At 39.9% G+C, this 23389-nt stretch overlaps 2 protein-coding genes across 12 annotated transcripts in view; both read right to left on the bottom strand.

Annotated features, from left to right (window-relative positions):
- LOC307196893 (uncharacterized protein) overlaps positions 1 to 9164 on the bottom strand; it is a 965113-nt gene extending 955949 nt beyond the window's left edge. For 10 of the 11 annotated variants that reach the window (XR_013831268.1, XR_013831269.1, XR_013831270.1 and 7 more), the window contains exons 1-4: positions 8807 to 9164; positions 3340 to 3468; positions 2529 to 2660; positions 411 to 523 (exon numbers count right to left, since the gene is read on the bottom strand). Coding sequence is in view for 1 of the 11 variants with exons in the window: in XM_079942345.1 (XP_079798471.1) it covers positions 411 to 523; positions 2529 to 2572 (157 nt within the window). In the remaining 10 variants the exon portion in view is untranslated. The remainder of the gene's footprint in view (positions 1 to 410; positions 524 to 2528; positions 2661 to 3339; positions 3469 to 8806) is intronic. The other variant, XR_013831271.1, reaches the window with a different exon arrangement.
- Positions 9165 to 14948: 5784 nt separating this feature from the next.
- Positions 14949 to 20824, bottom strand: SOCS6 (suppressor of cytokine signaling 6). The gene has a single exon (XM_079942344.1). The coding sequence runs from the start codon at positions 20697 to 20699 to the stop codon at positions 19092 to 19094; it is 1608 nt and encodes a 535-aa protein (XP_079798470.1). The 5' UTR covers positions 20700 to 20824; the 3' UTR covers positions 14949 to 19091.
- Positions 20825 to 23389: the final 2565 nt, after the last annotated feature.

Here is a 23389-nt window from a genome sequence, read left to right on the forward strand (position 1 = left end):
AAGACAGGGAGGGAGGGAGGAGGAAAGAAGGGACAAGATAGCCCTGTTTACCATGTCTCCGAACATGGAGAGGAAGATGATCAAAGTTCCTTGCAAGGACATATCCTCAACATTTTAATCTTAAAGACACCAGTCACAAGGGCACATCACACCATTTGTTTCCTTCTGTTTTATGCTGCCTCACATTTTTCAGAATTGCTGCTGTGCTTCATATATACTTCCCCTCCAAATTTGCTGACAGACACTTACTATCGCTCACTTCTGAATCAACAAAGCCTAACGCAAAAGGGAAGACCTAGCAGTGTAATACCCAGTCGGTGCAAGAGTCCTTTTTGTCATTTTATCCGATAGGATTTTGGAATTTCACTGTTAGTATGATGTTTTGAAATCTGATAGGAGCTAATACCCACCTAAGACAATCAACACCCTTCCGACGCGCTCTTCAGAACTGGCTGACTTGAGAAATGTGTGTGTGTGTCTGTGGGTGTCTTCACAAAGAACGAGGTGAGGTCCTCTGAGATTCCTACAGGTGGGAAATTAGAAAAGTGCCTTCTAGATTCTTCTAAAAAGGTGTCTTTTAGTATAATGTTCTGATTAGTATCATGGTTGCAAAAGGCTAACCCCATGAGTCCATTGGCTGGGAACGCCTGTCACACTTTAGGTCCCTAGGGAAAGATCCCTGCTGTGATGCAGTCAGGCTATGCATGCAACAGCCCCCCGCTCTGTTTAAATACACTGTTGACCTACTGCCTGACACCGGCGGCAGCGTTCCCACAGACCCAGCTGGCCAGCCAGGTCAGCACAGCACAAAATGCACCACCTTGGGACCCAGAAGCTTCTCCTCAGCCTTTAGCTCAGACCCTCTGCAGGTCGGGCAGGGTTGAGGGGGCCCTGGTTCCAAAGGGGAGGCCAGGTGCCCAGGCGCCATACAGGGGGCACAGAAGTGACCAGATAAGGCCCAGACCCAGCTGGCGACTGAATGAATTTGCCCCTCCAAGATTCACTTTGTCATCCAAATGAACCTTCACTTCCTCACCAAAACTGGGAATATATGTAAAACGACACGCATAAAACTAGAAAACAAACTTCCACTCTGCACAAAAGTAAACACGCATAGGAAGGCTACTATTGCTTACCTGAAAAAGAAAAGAAAATGTAGCTTCATGTTTGACATCTAATCGTTTTGACTTACATTAGCCATGGCAATAGCGATTGAGAACAATGACCCACAAATGAAACACAGACACCATAACCTGCCTGACTCTGATGGGTGTGGTGTCCACTGCGAGCTGCTGAGGCAATATCACTTCCTTGTTTCATCCTCATTTAGAGAATTTCAATTCTGACAGGAATGGCACTGGGCCCAGAGAACAAAACAGTCATCAGACCCTACTGCAGCTAAAGGTCACTGTGGGACACGGTTCAGGGCAAGAAGGTGTACATTTACTAGGGTTTCTGGAAATGTTCCAAGGCCTGATCTAGCCACTTATTCTTCCTCATTCATCTTTCTTCTTTGTTTCTGGAATGCTAACATGATTCTTAGATGCTCAGCCATTATGCGTGAAGGACAGTGAAGTAAAAGGGTGAAATGAACCCGGCCCTAGGACAGATGCACTGGATCCTGAAATGACCACCTCCATACTTTTTGCAAGAAAAATGAAACTCCTTATTTGTTTAAGCAGTATCAAAGTTCCTGCCCCTCTCAGCTAAATCTATCCCAAGTGAAGAGTGTGGATCAAGAAACACCAACATTTCCCAAAATTCTTTGGGTTTTATTCACATCAGGTGGTTCTCTTCATTTTCAGATCAAGGAGATCACCTTCCGAAAGATGTGCTCATTGTTCCCAATCTGACCTCTCTAGGAGGAAGACAGGTTTGGGGTCCTGGCATTTTGGCAATTAAGGTAAAACTAAAGGAGAGTCCAACTCCATCACACTTCTCTTCCAAGGTGAGCTACTGAAGTCAATATTTTATTGAATACAATAAAAACAAAGAGAAATGTCCAGGATAATGATGCCAGTGTATGTTTCCTACATTCCTATCAATGGGAAATGATTCTAGAATTAACACATAGAGTTGATTGTATTGTATACTGCCTAACGACAAGATCATCCTATGCATTCTCCGACTATTTAGGGCAAACAAAATACAAATTTCAACGTACAAGTATGGAATTCAGAGAAACAATGATTTAAAAGGCGAGATCCATGAATTCCAGCTGTCAATGGACATATATCAAACATGTTTTGGACAGAAAACTTATTGTCCTGGTACCTTTGGTCATTTGGAGCCTAGAAATGAAATTGTTCACGCCTAGTTCCTAGATTTCAAACTGCTACCCCTTTAATTGTTCATCCTCATTTATAAAATCAGTAGGATTAATGGTCATTTGTCTCCTTCCAAGGCAGTTATGAGAAACGGATCAATGCCAGCACAACTTTCCCCCTCAGTGCTTCAGCTTGCACAGGTAAACTTCAAAGCGATTTAAATGGACCTGTTCCATCCACTCACGTACAGGAGCTGATTACCTTTCAAAAGTAGTGTAACAAAGTTCGGAACCCCATTCTTCCATGCTCGATGGGAAGTGTCAACTGCCTCGGTGGTAAGTTTGTCAGAGTCCATTTCCAAGAGTGAGGGAGGCTGTTGGCAGACACTGCTGTCTGTAAACGGAGTAGAAGGGAAAGAAAGAAAAGGAGCTTGTTAGTTGCAACAAACACTTTGGTTGGCGATTCCTCATCCTTTCTCCTTGCCCACCTCCTAATGTAGATGCTAAAAAAGCGAGATCCTTCCTTTTCTAGCCACTTTTGTAGCTCAGAGAGGCCATGAGACCCCCTTCTGCCCAAAGAGATGTAAGGTAGAGGGACTTCTGGGAAAGACTTTTGTTCCTGGATAAGAGGAAACAGGTATGTGAGAAGAGCTGCCTCTTGCCACCTTGACAGCTCTCCTCCTTCTGCCCTCATACACGGTCACATAAAGACTTGCTGTCTGTAGATGTGGCAATCACCTGGTGACCATGAAGCCTGACACCTAAGGATAAAAACTAAACAGGCTACAGATGTTGAAGCATAGGAAAGAAAGAACATGGGACCCCCATGATACTAAGTCACAAGCCAATCTGGAAACACCTCCCTCTAAATATCTTATTAAGTCTGCAATAAATGTCCTTTTTTAATAGGACACCTAAAAGAACAATACTGACTCAGATTCAGCATTGGGACCTACAAAATTATAAGGGTTCTAAAACTATAACACAAAAAATAACTCAAGAACTGGCAACAGTTACGGCCGAATCCATGAATAATCAATTTAAACAGCTTGTTAGTTCATGGAAATATTTACCTGGCAGAGTAAGAACCAGCTGGAACAATTCCAGGGTTCCTGAGCCTCCATGGCAATTTAGAATGAGTGTCAGACTTCTCTGGAAGGAATCTCACCACTCCCTCTTCATTGAGAACGTGCTTATTTACCCTACAGGCACAGGTATAAAGATCAAGGAAATCATGAGAATCATTTCTTATATTTATATAGCAAATTATCTCTTGATAATTTTGTTTTTAATGATAATTAATCTTTGCAATATCCTTGTCGGGGGGAGAAGGGATAAAGAATAATGACTGCCATTTTAGAGGGAAAAGATACAAAGAACAGGAAATTAAGTGATCACCCATACATCACAGTCAACATGTAGCCCCACGTAAAGACAACCAGTAAGCCAGCAGAGATTAGATTCCAGTTATCTTAAATCCCGGTCTAGCCTCTGTCCCTCAGGTACTCTTTCCTGATGACAGCAGATGATCCGAATGAGTCACTCAGTTCCTTACACCTCCCAGAAACGAGGACAGGATTCAGGGCGATCCTGAATCCTGAATCGCAAAAAGGCAGGTCAAACCAGCTCATTGAAATCATTGTAATTAAGGCACCATAGTCATTTTTTGTCTCTTAAACATTTGGAATTAAAAACAAGAAAAAGCAATAATAAGGAAAGCACCGATACAAAGGAATGCTTAAAAGTCAGAGATATTTGCAAATAACGTCTACAAAATAAGCAAAAATAGAGCAACTAGCAGTAGCAGAGAGGGAAGAGATAGTTTAGATATATAGTAAGTACTATTTGAGAGGTCACTGAGGTTAAGTGAGCACTTTGTTTTCCTGTGTTAATAAGGCATGCCACAACTCTTTCAAAATAATGTGAGGTGGCTGGGAATAAAGTCTACATGAACCATAGGGCCTTTAGAATATCGATAGTACTGCCCGAGTGCAAACCCTTGCCTTGTCACATACTAGCCACGTGATTTAACTGCTCACTGCCTGAAGCTAACTGATCGAGTTTACTGTGGGAGCAGTGATAGCACCAACCTCAAAGCATTCTTACCTCATCTAAGTTAATACATCTGAGGAAGCTCAGAGAACACCAAGCAGGACAAATGCTCAAAAAACTACACCTAGGCATATCATTTTCAAATTACAGAAAATCACAGATTAAGAAAAACCAAGAAAGTCCTGAAAGCAGCCAGAAGGGAAAAATACCTCACCTACAGGGAAACAAAGATGAATTACATCTAACTTCTCCTCAGAAACCATGCAAACAAGGAGAAAGTGGAGTGAAATATTTAAAGGGTTGAGAGGAAAAAACCTCACCAACCCAGAATTCTGTACCCTATGAAATTATCCTTTAAAAGTAAAGGAGAAATAAAGTACTTCTCAGACAAACAGATATTGAGAGAATTTGTTGTCTGTCAGCAGACCATGCTTTTTTTTTGCGGTACGTGGGCCTCTCACTGTGTGGCCTCTCCCGTTGCGGAGCACAGGTTCCGGACGCGCAGGCTCAGCGGCCATGGCTCACGGGCCCAGCCGCTCCGCGGCATGTGGGATCCTCCCGGACCGGGGCATGAACCCGTGTCCCCTGCATCGGCAGGCGGACTCTCAACCACTGCGCCACCAGGGAAGCCCAGACCATCCTTATAAGAAATGTTAAAAGAAGTTCTTTAGAGAGAAGGAATGTGATATAGGTCAAAAACTTGTATCTACATAAAGAAAGGAAGAGCATGGAAGAAGGAAGAACTGGCTGTTCTGTCACAGTTCCTTAGACTGATTTATGAAACTTTTAAGAGGAATTTTCAAGGTGAGTTAATGTGCCACTCAAGATCAGTCTTACATCTTTAGGTTCGATTATTTTAATGCTGGTGATAATGACATGCATGAGCCTCCCCACCATGATCCAGCAGGTCTGGGGTGAGGTCTGGCCATGGGACTAACAGCTCCCCAGGTAACTGTGCTGTGCAGCCAGTGCTGGAGGCCATGGCTCTCAACCATTTTTGGAAACTGGCAGGACCTACGTGCCACCTTAGGCAGTAAACCTTACCCAGATCTTTGCAACACCAAAGGCTGTTCCCAACTTCTAGGGGCTGCCCATATTCCTAGGGTCATGGCCCCCTCCCTTCATCTTCAAAGCCAGAAATGATTGGTCAGGCCCCTCTCATGTCTTGCATCTCTCCCATCTCCATTGTGGTCACATCTCTCTCCCTCTTTCTCTCTCTTTCTCTCTCCTCCCTCTGACTTCAGCCAGGAACAGTTCTCTGTTGTCAAAGGTTCATATGATGACATTGGATCCACTTAGATAATCAAGGATAATGTCCCAATCTCAAAATCCTTAATTGAAACACATCTGCAGGGACTTCCCTGGTGGTCCAGTGGGTAAGACTCCGTGCTCCCAAAGCAGGGGGCCCGGGTTCGATCCCTGGTTGGGGAACCAGATCCCGCATGCATGCCGCAACTAAGAAGTTGCATGCCACAACTAAGAAGTCTGCACCTGCACCTAAAGATCCCGCATGCTGCAATGAACATCCCACATGCCGCAACTAAGACCAGGTACAGCCTAAATAAATAAATAAATAAAACAAAAAAACAGAGCTTCCCCCAAAGCATAAAAAAAAGTAAGAAAGAAAAGAAAAGAAACACATCTGGAAAGTCCCTCTTGCCATGTTACTGAACATATTCACGTGTTCTGGGGATAAGGACCTGAACATCTTTGGGGCATCTACCTATCACACTCACTACTCCCCATCCCAATCCCAAAGTCTTTTTAAAATTATTTTACTAGTGTATATTATTATTTCTGGATTTCTTGTTTGAGCTTTAACATTAAGATAAAGATTTAACTCTTTTATGTGCCCACACATTCACATACATACACCCTCCTCCTTTCCCCATTCTACAAATTTCCCAATGAGTTAACCAAATATTCTACCCAATTTTTGGTTAAATCATTATCCAGGTGTTTAGATTATTATAAGCATGTAAATATTTTTATAACTAAAATAGATATTATGCTATGATTATTTTTTCTTTCTTACATATATATCATTTCTTTCATTCACTTAAATTTCTATGTATCAATCATCTTTGAGGTTCTCATCAAAATTGGGAATCATTTCTCAGTACATTCAAACACAGCAGAAAATCTAGTAATTTTTTTTCTTTTCTTGAAAATACCTCTCCTTGGCCTTATGCCCTTTCACTTAAACTTAGATTGATTGTTCTCGAATCTATTATAGCTAATGACCTGGAGATATTCTTTTGGTATCACTTCCAGGATTCCCTTCACATTTCTCCTATGCTGATGATTAACTGTCCCTTTTACTCCCTCTTTTTTGTTGGAGCACATGCTCCAGTAGCTCTCTGAGAAAAGGTGCATGATTTTGTTTAGCTTGCATGTCTTAAAATATTTTTATTCTACCCTCATATTTGTTTAGTGTTTAGGCTCTATATAGTATACTGGGTTGTAAATCTTCCTCCCTGTCTCCAAAACGACATTGAGATTTGAGAGACAATCATGTAGAGAGTGGTCTATATGGCATCTTGTAATTATGGAATAACAGAGAAGGACAGTTTTGAAGGAGTTACCCAGAATGACACCTCCACCACAGCATGCTCTCAAGAAGATCAGTTTTAGAAAACAACAGACATAGTACTTGACAATCTGGGAAATGACTCCCTGAAATATCTATGCTTCCATATTTTAAAATAGTTTTCACGTACTTAACCTCTAGACTTTTATATACTTAACGCCATTTGAGGACTACTGTTTTAAAGAATTATCTCTTTCTGGAAATGTGGGACCCAAAATGTAGAGAGAAATAAAAAACCTAGCTTTCTTACTCTCTCCTTATTTTTTACTTTTCACCCTTTATTTACTTTTTATAGAAAAAAAAGAGCTTTAGCTATTTCTTTCTCCTGTAACACCTCCTCCTTCCACCTAATAGAACAGTAGGAAAAGTGGTTCCATGGCCTCTCTGTGATTCTGATGTTCAATAACCTAAATTTCTCTAGATTCTAGAATACTCAAATATAATCATCAATGATTACAATTTTCCTTTCTTATTTTTCATTTTAAAATTTATATTGGAAACATATATGTTCCTGTTTGCAAGATATGAAAAATTTAAGATTTATATGTACATTATAGATAGAAAAGATTCATGATATTTAAGGATCTTAAGATAAAGATGATTTTAAGGATTCAAGATAATGAAGGAAAGAAAGACTTCAATAATTTTCTAATCACCCTTCTCTTTATTGTGAACAATTTTGGCATACATGCCTACTAAAGAAAATTATTATTAATTTTAGTAAAATTTTAATGAAAGTCATCATGTCCTAGATGCTGAATACTATGGCAATGTTATAACCTTAATTTCTGGGTTTTTATAATCTCTTTGTGGAGCCCAGACAGCTACACAGTGAACAGTTAAGCAGTCTATGATTAATTGCTAAAATGAGAGCTATGAACATACACTATCTGATTCAGTATGATGTAAGACCTAGACTATTAGGAAATTTGCTCCAGAACTTTATCCTGTAATTTATTTAGATGAAAAATAAAATTTACTAAGCTGTAAGTTGCTGAGAAATGCATCTGAAAAATTTATACTAAAATTCAAACAGATTAATATATATTCAATCTCTGGGTCTAAGCATATTCATTTCTACCACAAGCTCTGAATAGGAACAAACATTATGATACTAAAACTGAATTTTTAGCCTAAGGCTAACATGGAAATGGAAGCTGAAAAACGTAAGTACAGTACATTTATTTCTTTTACCCAGAGTTTTACTAAGAGTTTTGAGTTATTTGAACATTTAGCCCTCTTACACTTCAACTTCCTCTGAAAACAATAGAAATATATTCCCACCCTGTTACAGTTTTATCACCCAGTTCCTATAGAGAAATCCTTTCAACTGAAGCAGTTTAACAAAAAGGTTAAATCCAAAATGCTATCAATTAATGATGAAGGTTAGCAATTTAGTAGTTGATAAATGTTACATATTTAATGTACTTAGATGAACTCTTTCGTGCCCTTGAGCTAATAACTCATATTAAGTAAATTATTAATTTAGTTAAATGCAGAATTAACATTTAATCTTCTCATCCCACGGCAAACGTATCTTCCCATCACACGGCAAATGCACATAGCCTGAAAAACCACAAATGACTAGAAATAATATAAATGTGTAGGTATTTCAATATGTAAAGAAGAAAAAAAATCAATATCTGGTTCAAATTGTTCTAAAAACTCAAGTTCAGACTTCCCTTTCTAGTTGGCATTTGCCGAATTTCTGGATTCCACCAATTGTCTTTAAGTTCTAAACAGTGAAAAACTACTTCCTCAGAAGCAGACCAAAAAAAGAAAGAAAATGAAATCACTTTTAAAGCAATCAAAACCAACCATCAACCATCATTACCGGGGAAATAAGTAGTCAGGATTTGAGTGAGACCTTGAAGGCATAAATATAAACTTCTACATACCACGCCTTAGCTGTGCTTCTCAACTGAAGGCTCTAAAAATTACATGGTTTCCAATAAGTGAATTACATTCGTATTTTTTCCATAATCAAAGGACATAGATCAAAGTTTGGTTTCTCAACCTTGTTACTTCTTGAAGAAGCATTCTCATGTGAAAATGAGACCACCGCCTGAAACCAAGAAACCAGTTCAGAAAGTGATCAAAGCCGTGAAAAAATCATTTTGAAAGTTACTGAGGGACATGCAAGCACACTTTATTGAGAGCCCCGAGGTCACAGCAGAGAAAAGTATTGATGTATATTTTTGTCTTGTGCTTTGTCACATTTTTTTCATTAAAATGCTTCATTTGGAGACCTATAAGGAAAGGCAGTGCTGTACCAAAAGAAGGAAAAGAGGGTGTAGATTTGAACCTTTCATGGAATCATTTCAGCAACTGAGATTTCCTTTTACCTTTAATCTTTTCACATGGAGGAACTGTTTTAGAAATGAATCTCTACCTCTCCCCCAAAATCAATTCTCGTTTTCAAAAGGGAATTTTGTTAGATACTGTACATCATGCACAAGTCAATATAGAATGAATAAAAATGTTGTTTCTGGAAAGGCAAAAAGGCGGAGTTAGGGTTAGAAGACTCCAGGGATGGGGGTGGCAAGAGCAGAGTAAAAGCAAATTAATCCCAGGATGTTTTCCATCCAGAGTAAATTCATCTACTGACGATGAAAGGCGGAAAAAGTTCTCTTGGTTAGGGATTGAGTTTGTCTATTAACTGTCAATGGGTTTCCCTGGTGGCACACTGGTTAAAAATCCACCTGCCAATTCAGGGGACACGGGTTCGAGTCCTGGTCCTGGAAGATCCCACATGCCACGAAGCAACTAAGCCTGTGTGCCACAACTACTGAGACTGTGCTCTAAAGCCCACGAGCCACAACTACTGAAGCCCATGTGTCACAACTACTGAAGCCCACACATCTAGAGCCGATGCTCTGCAACAAGAGAAGCCACCACAATGAGAAGCCCGTGTACCACAACGAACAGTAGCCCCTGCTCGCTGCAACTAGAGAAAGCCTGTGCACAGCAACGAAGACCCAATGCGGCAAAAAATAAATAAATTAATTAATTAATTTTTAAAAAAATTATTAACTATCGAAAGATTAAAGTTATTTTTAATAAGATACTTTAGAATTTTTAGGCTTCCCTGGTGGTGCAGTGGTCAGGAATCCGCCTGCCGATGCAGGGGACGCGGGTTCGTGCCCCGGTCCAGGAAGATCCCACATGCCGCGGAGTGGCTGGGCCCATGAGCCATGGCCGCTGAGCCTGTGCCTCCGGAGCCTGTGCTCCGCAACGGGAGAGGCCGCAGCAGTGAGAGGCCCACGTACCGCAAAAAAAAAAAAAAAAAAAAAAAAAAGATACTTTAGAATTTTTAAAGTGTTTTAGTTTAGGCAATATTTATTAAAGTTAAAATGTAGTAAAACCAGTAGTAAAATTCTGATAACCTCCTCTCTGTTCTCATCTTAATGAGATGACTTTATTCTGAGAGGGTTTTCACATTTTCTTTGATCTCTGTCAAAACTCAGTGTAGCTGGAAGCAACCTAAGTGTCCATCAACAGATGAATGGATAAAGAAGATGTTGCATGTAAATACAATGGAATATTACTCAGCCATAAAAAGAAACAAAATTGAGTTAAAAGAAATGAAACTGAGTTATCTGCAGTGTGGTGGATGGACCTAGAGTCTGTCATACAGAGTGAAGTAAGTCAGAAAGAGAAAAACACATACCATATGCCAACACATATATATGGAATCTAAAAAAGGTTCTGATGAACCTAGGGGCATGACAGGAATAAAGACACAGATGTAGAAAGTGGACTTGAGGACATGGGGAGGGGGAAGGGTAAGCTGGGACGAAGTGAGAGAGTGGCATGGACATATATACACTACCAAATGTAAAATAGATAGCTAGTGGGAAGCAGCCGCATAGCACAGGGAGATCAGCTCAGTGCTTTGTGACCACCTAGACAGGTGGGATAGGGAGGGTGGGAGGGAGACGCAAGAGGGAAGGGATATGGGGATATATGTATACATATAGCTGATTCACTTTGTTATACAGCAGAAACTAACACATTGTAAAGCAATTATACTCCAATAAAGATGTTTAAGAAAAAAAAAAAAAAACCTCAGTGTAGGGACTTCCCTGGTGGTCCACTGGTTAAGACTCCACACACCCAATGCAGGGGGGCTGGGTTCAATCCCTGGTCAGGGAACTAGATCCCACATGCTGCTGCAAAGATTCCACATACCATAACTAAGACCCGGTGCAGCCAAATAAATAAATGATGGGCTTAACAATAACCTGGAGATTGCAGATGTAAGGATTAACTAATTTAAAGCTCCAGCAAGAGAAATTATACAATCTGAAGCACTGAGAGAAAAATGGTTGAGCAAATAAAGAGCCTCAATGATATTTCGGAAAATATCAAGCAGTCTAACACACATGAAATTGGAATCCTACAGGGAGAGGACAGCAAGAAAGGGACAGAAAGTATTTAAATAAATAACTTAACAAAAATTTCCTAAAGTTGGTGAAAGACATGACTTACAGATCCAAGAAGCCCAATACATCCTGAGCAGGATAAATACAAAGAGAAACACACAACTCAGTACCTCGTAATCAGACTACTGAAAAATAAAAATACAGAGAAAAATCAAAAAGATAAAATAAAAAATTATTAATAAAGAGAAAGAGAAAAATCTTAAAAGCTGCTGGGGGTCAGAGGATTGCACAAAATTGACAGAGGAACAATAATACAAATGATGGCTAATTTCTCATCAGCAACATTGGGGCCCTGAAGACAATGGAATGGTGTTTTTAAAGTTCGTAAGGAGAAAAATACAGTCAGCCCAGAATTCTACATCTAGTGGAAATATCTTTCAAAAAAGGGGTAAAATAAAGATATTTCAGTTAAACAAAAAATAAGAGAATTCATTGCTCTCAGACTTGCACTATGTGAAACACTAAAATTCATTTTAAATAGAATTTAGCTACTTTCACCTAATTCTCTAAACTTTTCAGGCTAATCATATGCGCTGATAGAGTTTAGGACAATGATTCCAAGTCTATAATGAAAAGAGTATTTGTTTTAATGGTACTGAGCTGTGTATAATATAAATCACTATTTCCCAGAAGTATGGAGGGGAATTTCACTTAGATTGATCATAATTATCATATGAACACGGGTGGTTAATTTTTCTACTCATTTAGGTATGGGCAGAGAAGCTGAACATAGGGTGGAAGTATAGTTAGAACTTCTTTTGGAAGGAAGTTTTTGCTCAGGGTGTGGAAGTGAGTTGGCCAAGCATGGGTATAGGAAATGAAAGAGAAAGGGTGGAGTCTTTCTTCTGCTATAAAGCAAAAAACCATGGCTCCTAGTATAACAGGGCACAATGAATGTCTCAGACAATCTGATCAAATTCATTAGCAAAAAAAAGCAGAATTAACACTTTTCCTCATGCACCAAACATGTGGAGAAGTCCTCTGAAGAGTTCCATTTCACTGAATCTTGTTCCTGTATTAGCATATTAGGTAGTTCTAAGAAACTTGACGAGGCCATACAAGGGAAAGCAGTGATCCCCTTCCTCCGCAATAGCATATGAAGCCCCCCAGATACTCCACCAGTTAGGCCTCCGTAAGTTGTTTAAACTACAGAGTAGTCCCCTAGAGGAGAAGACAGTCGGTCACTCACTTGCTTCTGCTACAGTTCTTTCCCCTGACAATCACAGATAGAAACGCTCTAAATAATAGAAAACCCTGAAGAAAGGAAGTATATCACATGGGATGAGCACATAGATTTCGGAGCCTGACCGTATGAGTTTAAAACTGGGTTCTTTGTGGCTTTGGGGAAGTTTACCTCTGCCTCAGTTTCCTTTTTTATGACCCTCAAGTGCCTGCCTTGCATAGGGCTCTTATGAGGATATGAAACATATGTTAGGTTATTAGCAGTATATGTATTTTCACAACGTGTTTTCTATTATAATTAAAAAATGAATGGTGTAAAATCCAGCTCTCTGGTTTCATCTGTCGATTCTACTAAGTAGACTCCCGGAGAAACCCCGGTTTTTGCAGGGAAATGGATTCTTCTGCATTTAAAGATATACATCTATTGGTTTTCCAGGCAAGTGTCACACCGAATAGTCACTGTTAGGCTGGTAATACTTAGGGCCAAATGGCGCTCACCAGTTGCCAGCCACAAGAGAACAGTGTGTCAAGGACTACAGTGAGAAGTGGGCTGTGACAAAGGCATTAGGTGAGCAGGTGGCTTCAGAGTGACAGTTCTCAATGGAGAGGACCAGAGACACTACCTCTTAAAGCTGTTGGGGTGGAATGGCACAAGAGGCCAGATTATTTACACAAAGGAAGGGAGGTTCTCTTCAATGTGATTCTAGGATGGAATTCCATGTATTTAAGAGAACATTATACAATTTCACTTGTGACCTAGGCTGGTGTTATCAAAAGCTACTGTCTATTAGGCTTACAGAACAAAGTGAGAGACCAGAAAAAGCTAGCTTCCTGAAACAATCTGTGCTTCCTAAAACTGCCTTGGTGTGGGGTAATCCATGGCTCATGATCAAAAAGAGTCTTCTTTTCAACTTAAGATGGACCCTTTATTTGCAAGCAAGTTACCAAGGACAGAATTTGATGGCCCAAAATGACCTCTAGGCAAAGGCAACTGGCCCTGTTCATAAACCTTATCAAAATAATCCCAGCTCTGGTCAGCTTCTCCTTGGCTTTTACAGTCTGAAGGAGCCTCTCCCAGGAGGACCCTCCTCCAACCCTTCTGGAAGAGGTGGTGAGGCTGCCTGGTATTAAGTAGGGAAAATGCAATTTAAAACAAAACTCCAGGAGTCTGGCTACAAAATTCAGCTGTGCTCAGAAATGGATGCTTAACGCAGACACCCACTCCTACTGGGTTCTTTGTCAGTGTCAGGCCCTGGTGTTAACAGGAGGCCCTGGACTCTGGGAAGGCGGCTTGGGGAAGGCGGACGGGGATGGTGGGAACAAAGAAGCTGAGGCAGAAATATCCGTTCGCAAGACAAGTCATGCAAAAAGAGCAGGAAGAACAAACACTAGTCAATTTTTTTAAAAAAGATGTTTCAGAAGGTTGGGAAGCCCTTAAAACTGGAGACTGGAATACGAATAAACTAAAAGAATTAAAGGAAATGTTTTAAAAAATAATGAAGTTTAAATGAAGCTAAAGAGTTGAAAGAAAAAAGAAAACTAGATTGGAGGTTAAAATAGCAGACAATAAGGACTAAATTGAAGTGAAATAAAGGTTAAAATATTTTTGACTCAGAAAGTTGAAGGTCTAGTAAAAGAATAAGTAAAATCTGTGAGGTTAAAAAAAAAAATTTAAAGGTGAGGTGGCAGGCAGTACGAGAAATTGACTATGGTCAGCATGATAATCAATTAGGACGCTCTGAGGTGGACCCAATGTTCTCAGCAAGTCATCTCATACTGGACAGCAAGTTTTGCTCTCTTGTTGAATGAGTAAGAATCTGTTTATTTGGCTAGGGTGTAAGTTCGTGAAGTCTATACTTCTACATAGTTCTTGAGGCCTGACCATTCTCTTTCCTTAATTTCATATTTCATTAGCACCACCATCAGCAAAGTCTGACATTAGAATCAATGCTGTCAATTGATACCAGTTCTGGAAAATGTGGTTAGAACGTGACGTTATTTGGAGTCTACGAAAGACAAAATTTGTGATATATTCTGAACAAGGTCATTTAAAAATTTATCTTTGTATCAGCTATGATAAAAGACTTGTTAAAAAGTAATAGAACAACAAAACGCGAAAGAACATTTAACCCAATATGGTGTTTAAGAACTTTAAAAGCATATAATGAAATTCAGGGGCTATGAGAAATCATTCCTGCCTATGAAGGGATTTCTAAATGACTTCTACACAAAGCACTATTTTGATAACCTGGTTCTATATCTATGAAAATACCATTAAGTAATAAGGGACATATTTTTTCAAATGTCACAATCCAAACATTTTACCATTAGGCCTAACATTCTTTTAATGAGGTTTTATTACTGTGTCTATTTTAATTAGTCTTTGCTTTGCAAATGTTCCGCCAACTCACTCCAGCTTTTGTATTGAAGGCTCTAGGATATCAGCAACATTGACTAATTCCTAATTTGTTGGATGTCTCCTATGCCACCATTTCACTTTTGCTGTTTTACTAAAATTTGTTGGTACCTACCCTCCAGTAACTGCCCAGTTTATGGGACATCCAGAAATTATCTAGTTAACCCTATACTAATTAAAATCCAACTCTGCATCTCGTTATTAAATAGACTGCAAGGCAGACCTTGTGAACGAAATTTTTATTTACACACTGTATCTAGAAGCAGATACATAAATTCTTTATACGATTAATTTCCAAAAATGTGCAAGAAATTACTCTAATTTGTTTACAAACCAAAACACGTATTAAAATCAATGGACTTTGGATAATTCATTCTGTGGTGTTCTCAGTACAAATGGTACACACCTGATTCGAAACATACAGAAAAGTGTAAACTACAGCAATCTGGATTGCAAGTATTAATTCCATGGCACTCCAACGACTATAAAATTTCTTGAACCCAACATGTATACTTATTACAAAATTCTATAAGAATTTTTCATCACCTCTGGATGTAGAGTTTGGATCACTTTTCAGAAACGGCAGCTACACATTCGCCATGTTTTAACTGATTAATAAAAAAGGATGTTTATAAAAAATCTTTACAGGATTAAAAAAGTATTAAAAGAAACCGAATTTGTGATTACTAGCGTACCAGTACTTTATTCTAGAATTTTAAAGTTATTTACGGAACTGGCGACTGTTCCTTATTAGAGTTTTCAACAAAACTGTCTATTGCTGGTAGCATGATTTCATTTTCAAATTACGACTTCGCATTCGATGAAAAGCCATGAACATTTAAAATACGTTACTTTGAATCATTCATAAAGCAAGTATCTCTCATATACAATGTGAAATGTACAATGATCAAAATTGGCATTTCTGAAAGCATTGTTAAGAAAGATATTCAGACTGGTAGCACTAGTAGAGACACTGCATATAACCTACCTAAGATTTCAGTAACTTTTATCCTGTTTCAGTAATACTGGCTCAGAAATTATCATGTGTATATACTTGGGTTTTATTTCCTATATGCCAGTGATATAGCCTTTTGGCACATGATTTTCTTTAACAGCAAGATGGTTGCCCTGTGTAGCTGGTTTCCTTAAAAACTATTTTTAGTTCTATGATCGTTTCCTGTGATATTTTTTGACCTTCCAAAATTTTCACATTATTGCACCAAACAGAACAGTTTTCCTTAGAAAGAGAAAGAGACTTTTTCAAGTACTTTCTATGCTTTCTTATTATTTGTGAAATTGCATAATAGTGTCCTAGTAACACTGGAAATAGCTTCTGGCCTCCATCATGTTTCTGTGACGAGATATTTGATAAAAAGCAACTCTGATTCATTTATTATGGCAGAAAGATACAGCTTTCTTGTCTTCTTTTTCTTGCCTTGAGCTCAGATTTTCAGAAACACATACTTAAGAAATGACTTACAGGTAGTGCCCATGTCATCTACGCTACCATTCAACAGAATCCAGAAATTCACCCAAATGCTACCTAGACAAAACTACAGGATGATTTCTCTTTTTCCCCTTTCCAATTTTAACCAGACTGTTTTACTACCCTACAAAGCCAGTCTTTCACATTATGTTGTACTGCCTATATGCCAAATGGTTCTCTTTAAACAAAAGCAGAAAATATTGCAACACTCCTTTCTCTGTAAATAACTTCTTGGCAAATATTTTTATTTTTACTGATACACTATCAGACCCTAGCAATTTGAAATTGGATTAGAATAGGGCATTTTACTTAAAAGTATTTTATATTATGAACATAAAAAAGCACATTAAAGATTGGCTTTCTGAATTAGAACAGTATCAAGACTTGCCCTCCATAAAAACACAAAATACAATTTTAAAACCATTTATATGGAAATCAGAATGATCTTAACTTGAAACCAAATGGCTAGATCTTAAACACATGGTATCATGAGGAAGGCGTGGGGAACAGGCTACGCCCACATTAAGATGGGGTTCAGGGCAGTCCAAAGACCTCTGTGCACCATGATCTCACAAAGAGTACATGTAAATGCTTCTAGAAACATGGAGAAGCCATCTCAACATTTATTATTAATACACAGTGACTCTGTGACAATACCTGCCATCTAATATAGATGCACAGGGACTTTTAACTCACCCTAGATATATTTTAAATTGTTTAAAAATAAATAGTTTTGCAAAAAAATAGTTTAAATGTCTTGCATTAATTTGATAAGTTTACAACTCTGTAATAGTTCTTAATCCAAATAGCTTACAATGAACACTTAAATTATATTATTACAGTATACTCCATATTCCATCTTATTAGGTGAAAACATATCAGAAAATGAAAGAGGAGTCTTTGTCACAAGGTACAATCAAACATTCCACCAAAATTAAGTACCTTTTCCCCTTTAAGTCAAAATATCATAACAGATACTATGGCATTGTGCCTTTTCTTGGTAATTCTCAGTTGACTCTAAAAAACAAAGAGAGAAAAAAATGGGGATACTGTTTATGTCTGAATGACAACGCTATTACATTTGATCTGAGACCTTTACTCTTGTTTTTAAATGGGGGTAAGAGATAGGAAAACCGAGGGACAAAGGAAGAAATATCTTCAATTACATGCTTCGTCTGAGAGGGAAACATTTCCTTTAAAGTTATGTAGCTAGAAACATCTTCTGGGTGGAGCAATTCCGAAACACTAAAGAATCACGCAGCAAATAAACACTGCATTTCAAAATAAAAAGTATTGGAGGTAACATACTCCACCCCCGCCCAAAGGACTGACTCAGAAGAGATGAAAAGACGAATGGTGTCAATTTACTAAGGACTTAAAAAGAAACAAATAGAAAACCTATTTTTAAAGGTCAGTATATACGGTAGGCAAACACTTCCATACACCTGATTGGGTTTTAATATTGTTCTTACATGGTGCTCCACAATCTCCACAGTTTGTCAACTCAAGTCACTGGGTTTTTTTGGTTTTTTGTTTTTGTTTTTTTGGTGGGGGGGAAGGAAGGGTCAAATCTAGCACATCTCAATAGTGACTGCATAAAAGAAAAATATAAACCCAACTTTAAAACAGTGTTTTCTTTCTATTCAAATCAATTTAAAACTTTATATAAACTTTATGTTGCAAGAGGATCTAGTCCATTTATGAAAATCATTTCTACATCAAGTTCACCCAAGAAAATGTTGACTAAGCTAAAGAAATCACAGATAAAACATTTTACCAAAGGAAAGTATAGATAACAATAAAACTGCTTAACACCGGAAACTATGATCATCTAGTATTTCTTTAATAGTTCTAGTTCCATTAGGTCTTTATATGTTACGCCAATTTGTACCAGAGTTTAATGACAGAAAAGGCAACAATTTCTAAATTGGTGGTATACATTTCTTTACAATTCTGTAAGGCCATTTATTAAAACAGACAAACCACAAGATGAAAATGAAGGCAACAGAAAAGTCCAACTTCTCACAACCAACATAACAGCACAACCTTAAAATAATTTAGAACTGAATGTTGTAAAAGATATGTAGCAGATCTCTGTTCCATTACCCAAGATTATGTCAGTTCATAATTCTAAATAAATCCTTCTGAAGTATGAAATTAAAAATCATTTTCAGTGTAGGTGTGACCTCTGTGACTTATCACACGGCTATGTTTACTCAGCACTATCTTTGAAAACGGGCCATTGAAAGAGACATAAGAATGTTCATTCTATAAGTTTCATTTAACTTTACTTAGGATTGAATACACATGAAATGTGCTTTTAATGCATAAAAATCACAGTGGATAGCAGCAAAGGACTGGGGGCGGGGTGGGTAAGGAGAATCTGATTAATTCACATTGTGATTATTCTGCACACTGATGGAAGATAGTTCACTCTTCTAAAAGCTCAAGACTTCCCTTTTTAAAGAACCAAAGTAAACCCAAGACACCTTGCCGACACTTGCCCACCCCTAAACGAACTGGTTACTCTTTTACACATAAAACTGAAACAGTATGGCAGCAAAAGATTTTGATAGCAATGGAAAGTCTGTAAACTGTATTCCAATCTCTTTTCCTTCCTCCCCAAGTGCAAGACGCAGGGTTCTCAGAGCCTCTCAGTAGTGCTTCTCCTGTAGATAGTCCTTCATTTTGTTTGGCAGAGGCAGCTTCTGAATCAGGTCTATTCTGGTGTACTGACGGATGACGAACCGGCACAGGTACTGCAGGGAGCGCACCTGCATGAAGCGCGACACGGGGTTGGTCAGCCTGACGGGGTAGGTGGCCGAGCCCGGCAGGCGAGACCGGGAGTAACAGAAGGCCCCGTTCTCGGAGTCCCTGACTGAGTGCTCGATCAGGTCCACGATAGACGTGTGTCCTTCCACGTCCGGCTGTTCATAAAAGCTAAACCTACCATTTGAATGTTCGATTCTAGTGTGAAGGGTCTTGCCGTGCGAGCGGAAGCTCAAGCTTAAAAGGTAGCGGTCGTCAGAACTGTCCCGAACGAGGAAAGAGCCATCCGGCACGTTGGCCAGCTTCCCTTCTGCCTCCCAGCGAGTGATGGGGCCCCAGTACCATCCCTGTTTCGCAAGTTTCTTCAGCTCCTCCGTAAGGCTTGTCACGACCATGGGACCACTACTCTGCACTGAGTCATAAACTCTGGCAACCCCGGGGGCAGAGTTAGGATCGAAATTCAAGTGACAGCGCATACTTTCGGCCACGTGGGCGTCGGAGCCGGCGAGCCCGCCGAAGTTCCTTTGGATCTGATTCGTCTGCAGGGGAGGTAGCAACGGTGAGAGTGGCGGGGCGTCGTCGGGACTCGCCCTCGGGCTCTGCAGCACGACTCCCGTGGTGCCGATCAGCAAGCCGTTCACCGACTGGTCCACGAAGATCTCTGGGGCCACCACGAGGTCCGGGTCTACCTGATTCTCGTCTTCGGGGAAGGAGCCCCCTCCCACTGGAGGAGGGACCGCGGAGACTTCCATGGGGGAGGAGCCGTCCAGACAATAGCCGCGCGGTCCTTCCAGAGGGTACATCCCCTCCTCCAAAGGCACAGTGTACTGAATGTAGTCCTGAGGCACGAGTCCGATAACGACAGGCACATGTTCTTCCAGGTGGAGATGCAGGTCCCCATCCTGAGACTCAGAACTCTTGAGCGAGTTCGTCTGTTCTTGGCACGCGGTGTCGGCCTGGAGGTCGTGGAAGTCCTTGCGCACGCCGTTCAGGGCCGGGCCCGGGCCAGGCGAGTGGACCAGGGCCTTGACCCTCACCTCCATCTTGATGCACGTCTCCTCCGACGCGGTGGGGCGCAGGGGCCACGGCGTGGGGCTGTAGTGGTGGCTGCGCAGCGAGGTGGACCTCATGGGCCTCTGCGCCCTCACGTCCTTGAAGACGATGGGGGCCGAGGAGGAGGAGAAGGTGTCCTCGTCCGCGGAGCCCCCGGAGGGCGCGCCGCCCTTGCCCTTCGGCTTCTGTTTCGCAGACAGCCGTCTTTTCAACGTACCCATTAGGCTTTCACTTTTTGATCTACTCTTTCCGCCTTTTTCATCTTCACTGTTGAGATCACAGCTGGCTATATCTTTCCCATAGCAGCTACCAAATAAGGAATCCTCTTTTCCAAAGTCACTGGCTAGTGACGGTTGTTGTACAACCATAAAATCCGCTTCTTCTTTACTTTTATTCAAGTTGAAAGATTTCCGGAAGGTTTTAAGACTAATCTTCTTCATTCTGACTAGTTACCTAATCCAAGGGAATCAACTTCTCTCTGGAATATTATCCTCGAACATCTGGAGAGGCTGCACGCAATGCTGCGTCTATGTATTTTTCCCGCTTCATTTACCCTTTGGAGCCATTTTCTAAAAAAATGCAAAAAATAAAAAATGTTAGAAGGCTACATTAAAAAATATCTCCACAAAAAGTTTTACTTTAGTCACTTTCAATCCTTTAGCTTCTGAACAAGGAATGCCTGAGTATGTTTATAAGAAGGTAAGCTCCATTAAGACATATTTTTTCCATTTCACACAGCACAATGCATCACTGCCTACTACCTGATCAGCACTGGACAAATATTTGATAATGCTTAAAGAGCAACCCCGACTCCACCTCTTTCCTTTCTGCACCTTACTTTGATTTTACCCTAATTACGGTTCGTGTTCCTTACTTCCTAACACAGCTCTAACAGAGCCACTCATCCTCTTCACACTGATCCACACCGTCCCCGGCCTCTCCAGCTACCAGGCTACCAGCCTGTGTCCTGCAAACGGCCAGCACTCAACAGAGAAGGCCCCACATCCGTAATAAGCCTCATCGATTCTACAACAAGCTATAACGTATTTTTAAATATTCAAACATCTGTAAAAATGAATTAAAGCAGTCCCATCATCTGTGATGAGTTATCTAGGAAAAGCCTAGAAACGTCCTTCTATAGCCATGAGTTAGTTCAGCGAGAACAGGGCCCATCCACCTTCGCGTTGCCAGTACCCTGCACAGCCAAGAGCGCCCCGAGAGGGGTACTTGCAGCTTCAACACTTTCACCTGCAGGGAACACTCCTAACAACTAGATAAGTACAATTCATCATAGTAGTAGAAACTGCATTTATTTGTCTTAACAGGTAGAAATTGGTGACCTGAAGACTAATAAAAGCCTCCCTGTGTTAAGTGATAATTTTCTGGCTCACTAGCAATGAACCCAATTTTGTCCACCAAAAAACTGGGCATCAGTTCACACAGATATTAAGAAAACGTAACTACCAATATCCATAAAACCAAAGGCTGTGAAAACCAGACAAAACAAACATGTTTTGCCGCAACAACAGGGACGTTGCAAAGGAAGTAACGTTTACAATAATAACCGAACATCAGCAAATTCTCGATAAACGAGATCAATGGATCGGTATCCAAAATGGCTTGTATCTGGTCTGTCTGGAGCGTCACCCCCACCGCCTCCCAAACCCAAGCATGTAAATCTATTTAAAGCTCGACATAGACGGTCAGGCCCAGCTGACTTTCTAGGAATGGTATAAAATGTTAATTCAGATTTCTAATTATTAGAGAAGTACAAATCAAAACTACATTGAGGTACCACCTCACATCTGTCACAACGGCCAACACTAAAAAGTCTACAAATAAAAATGCTGGAGAGGGTGTGGAGAAAAAGGAAACCCTCCTGCACTGTTGGTGGGAATGTAAGTTGGTGCAGCCACTGTGGAGAACAGTATGGAGGGTCCTCAAGAAACTAAAAATAGAACTACCATACGACCCAGCAATCCCACTCCTGGGCACATATCCAGACAAAACTCTAATTCAAAAAGACACATGCACCCCTATGTTCATAGCAGCACTATTCACAATAGCCAAGACATGGAAGCAACCTAAGTGTCCATCAACAGATGAATGGATAAAGAAGATGTGGTACACAGATACGATGGAATAGTACTCAGTCATAAAAAAGCACAAAATAATGTCATTTACAGCAACATGGATGCAACTTGAGATTATCATACTAAGTAAAGTAAGTCATAAAGAGAAAGACAAATACCATATGATATCACTTATATGTGGAATATAAAATATGACACAAATGAACCTATCTAAGAAACAGAAACAGACTCATGGACACAGAGAACAGACTTGTGGTTGCCAAGGAGGAGAGAGTTGCGGGAGGGATGGAGTGGAAGGCTGGGATTAGCAGATGCAAACCATTATATATAGAATGGATAAACAACAAGATCCTGCTATATAGCATAGGGAACAATATTTAATATCCTATGGTAAACCATAATGGAAAAAAATATTAAAGAATGTATATATGTATAACTGAATCACTTTGCTGTGCAGCAGAAATTAAAGCATTGTAAATCAGCTGTACTTCAATAAAAAAAGAGAAGAAAAGTTCAGTTTCAATCTTAATTATGAAGCCTTTTGTTTTTCTACTGCTGTGCCTCGTTTATGCTATTTTCCTCCTCCTGATAAATGTTCTCTTCTTCTTTCCTAATCCACCTTTCAGGGAATTCCTTAAAAAATATACTTCCTCCTTAAATATTCTCTGATCACCCAGCCAGAAAGGAGTTCCCTCCCTTTTCTGGACTCCAAATACTCAACCTGTACCTCTTTAACAGTATGTCACACAGTGACTTAGAACTGCTTGTGTTCTATTCATGTCTTATCTCTCCAACCAGATTGTAGTACTAAAAAATAGAGACCATGTCTTATTCGTTTTTTATATTCCTAACCAGGAACTATCATTAGATACTTAATATACACTGCTTAAACTCTTTGATACCAAATAAATATTCCCTAGCTGTCAAGTAAATGGATAGAAAAATCCACACTGTGCAAAACTGGCTAAATCTCCTCTTATCAAAATAAAGCGCTCCATATGGCTGATTCGCTTTGTTGTGCAACAGAAACTAACACA

The sequence above is a fragment of the Stenella coeruleoalba genome (assembly GCF_951394435.1).
Source record: "Stenella coeruleoalba genome assembly, chromosome: 14".
Lineage (NCBI taxonomy): Eukaryota > Metazoa > Chordata > Mammalia > Artiodactyla > Delphinidae > Stenella > Stenella coeruleoalba.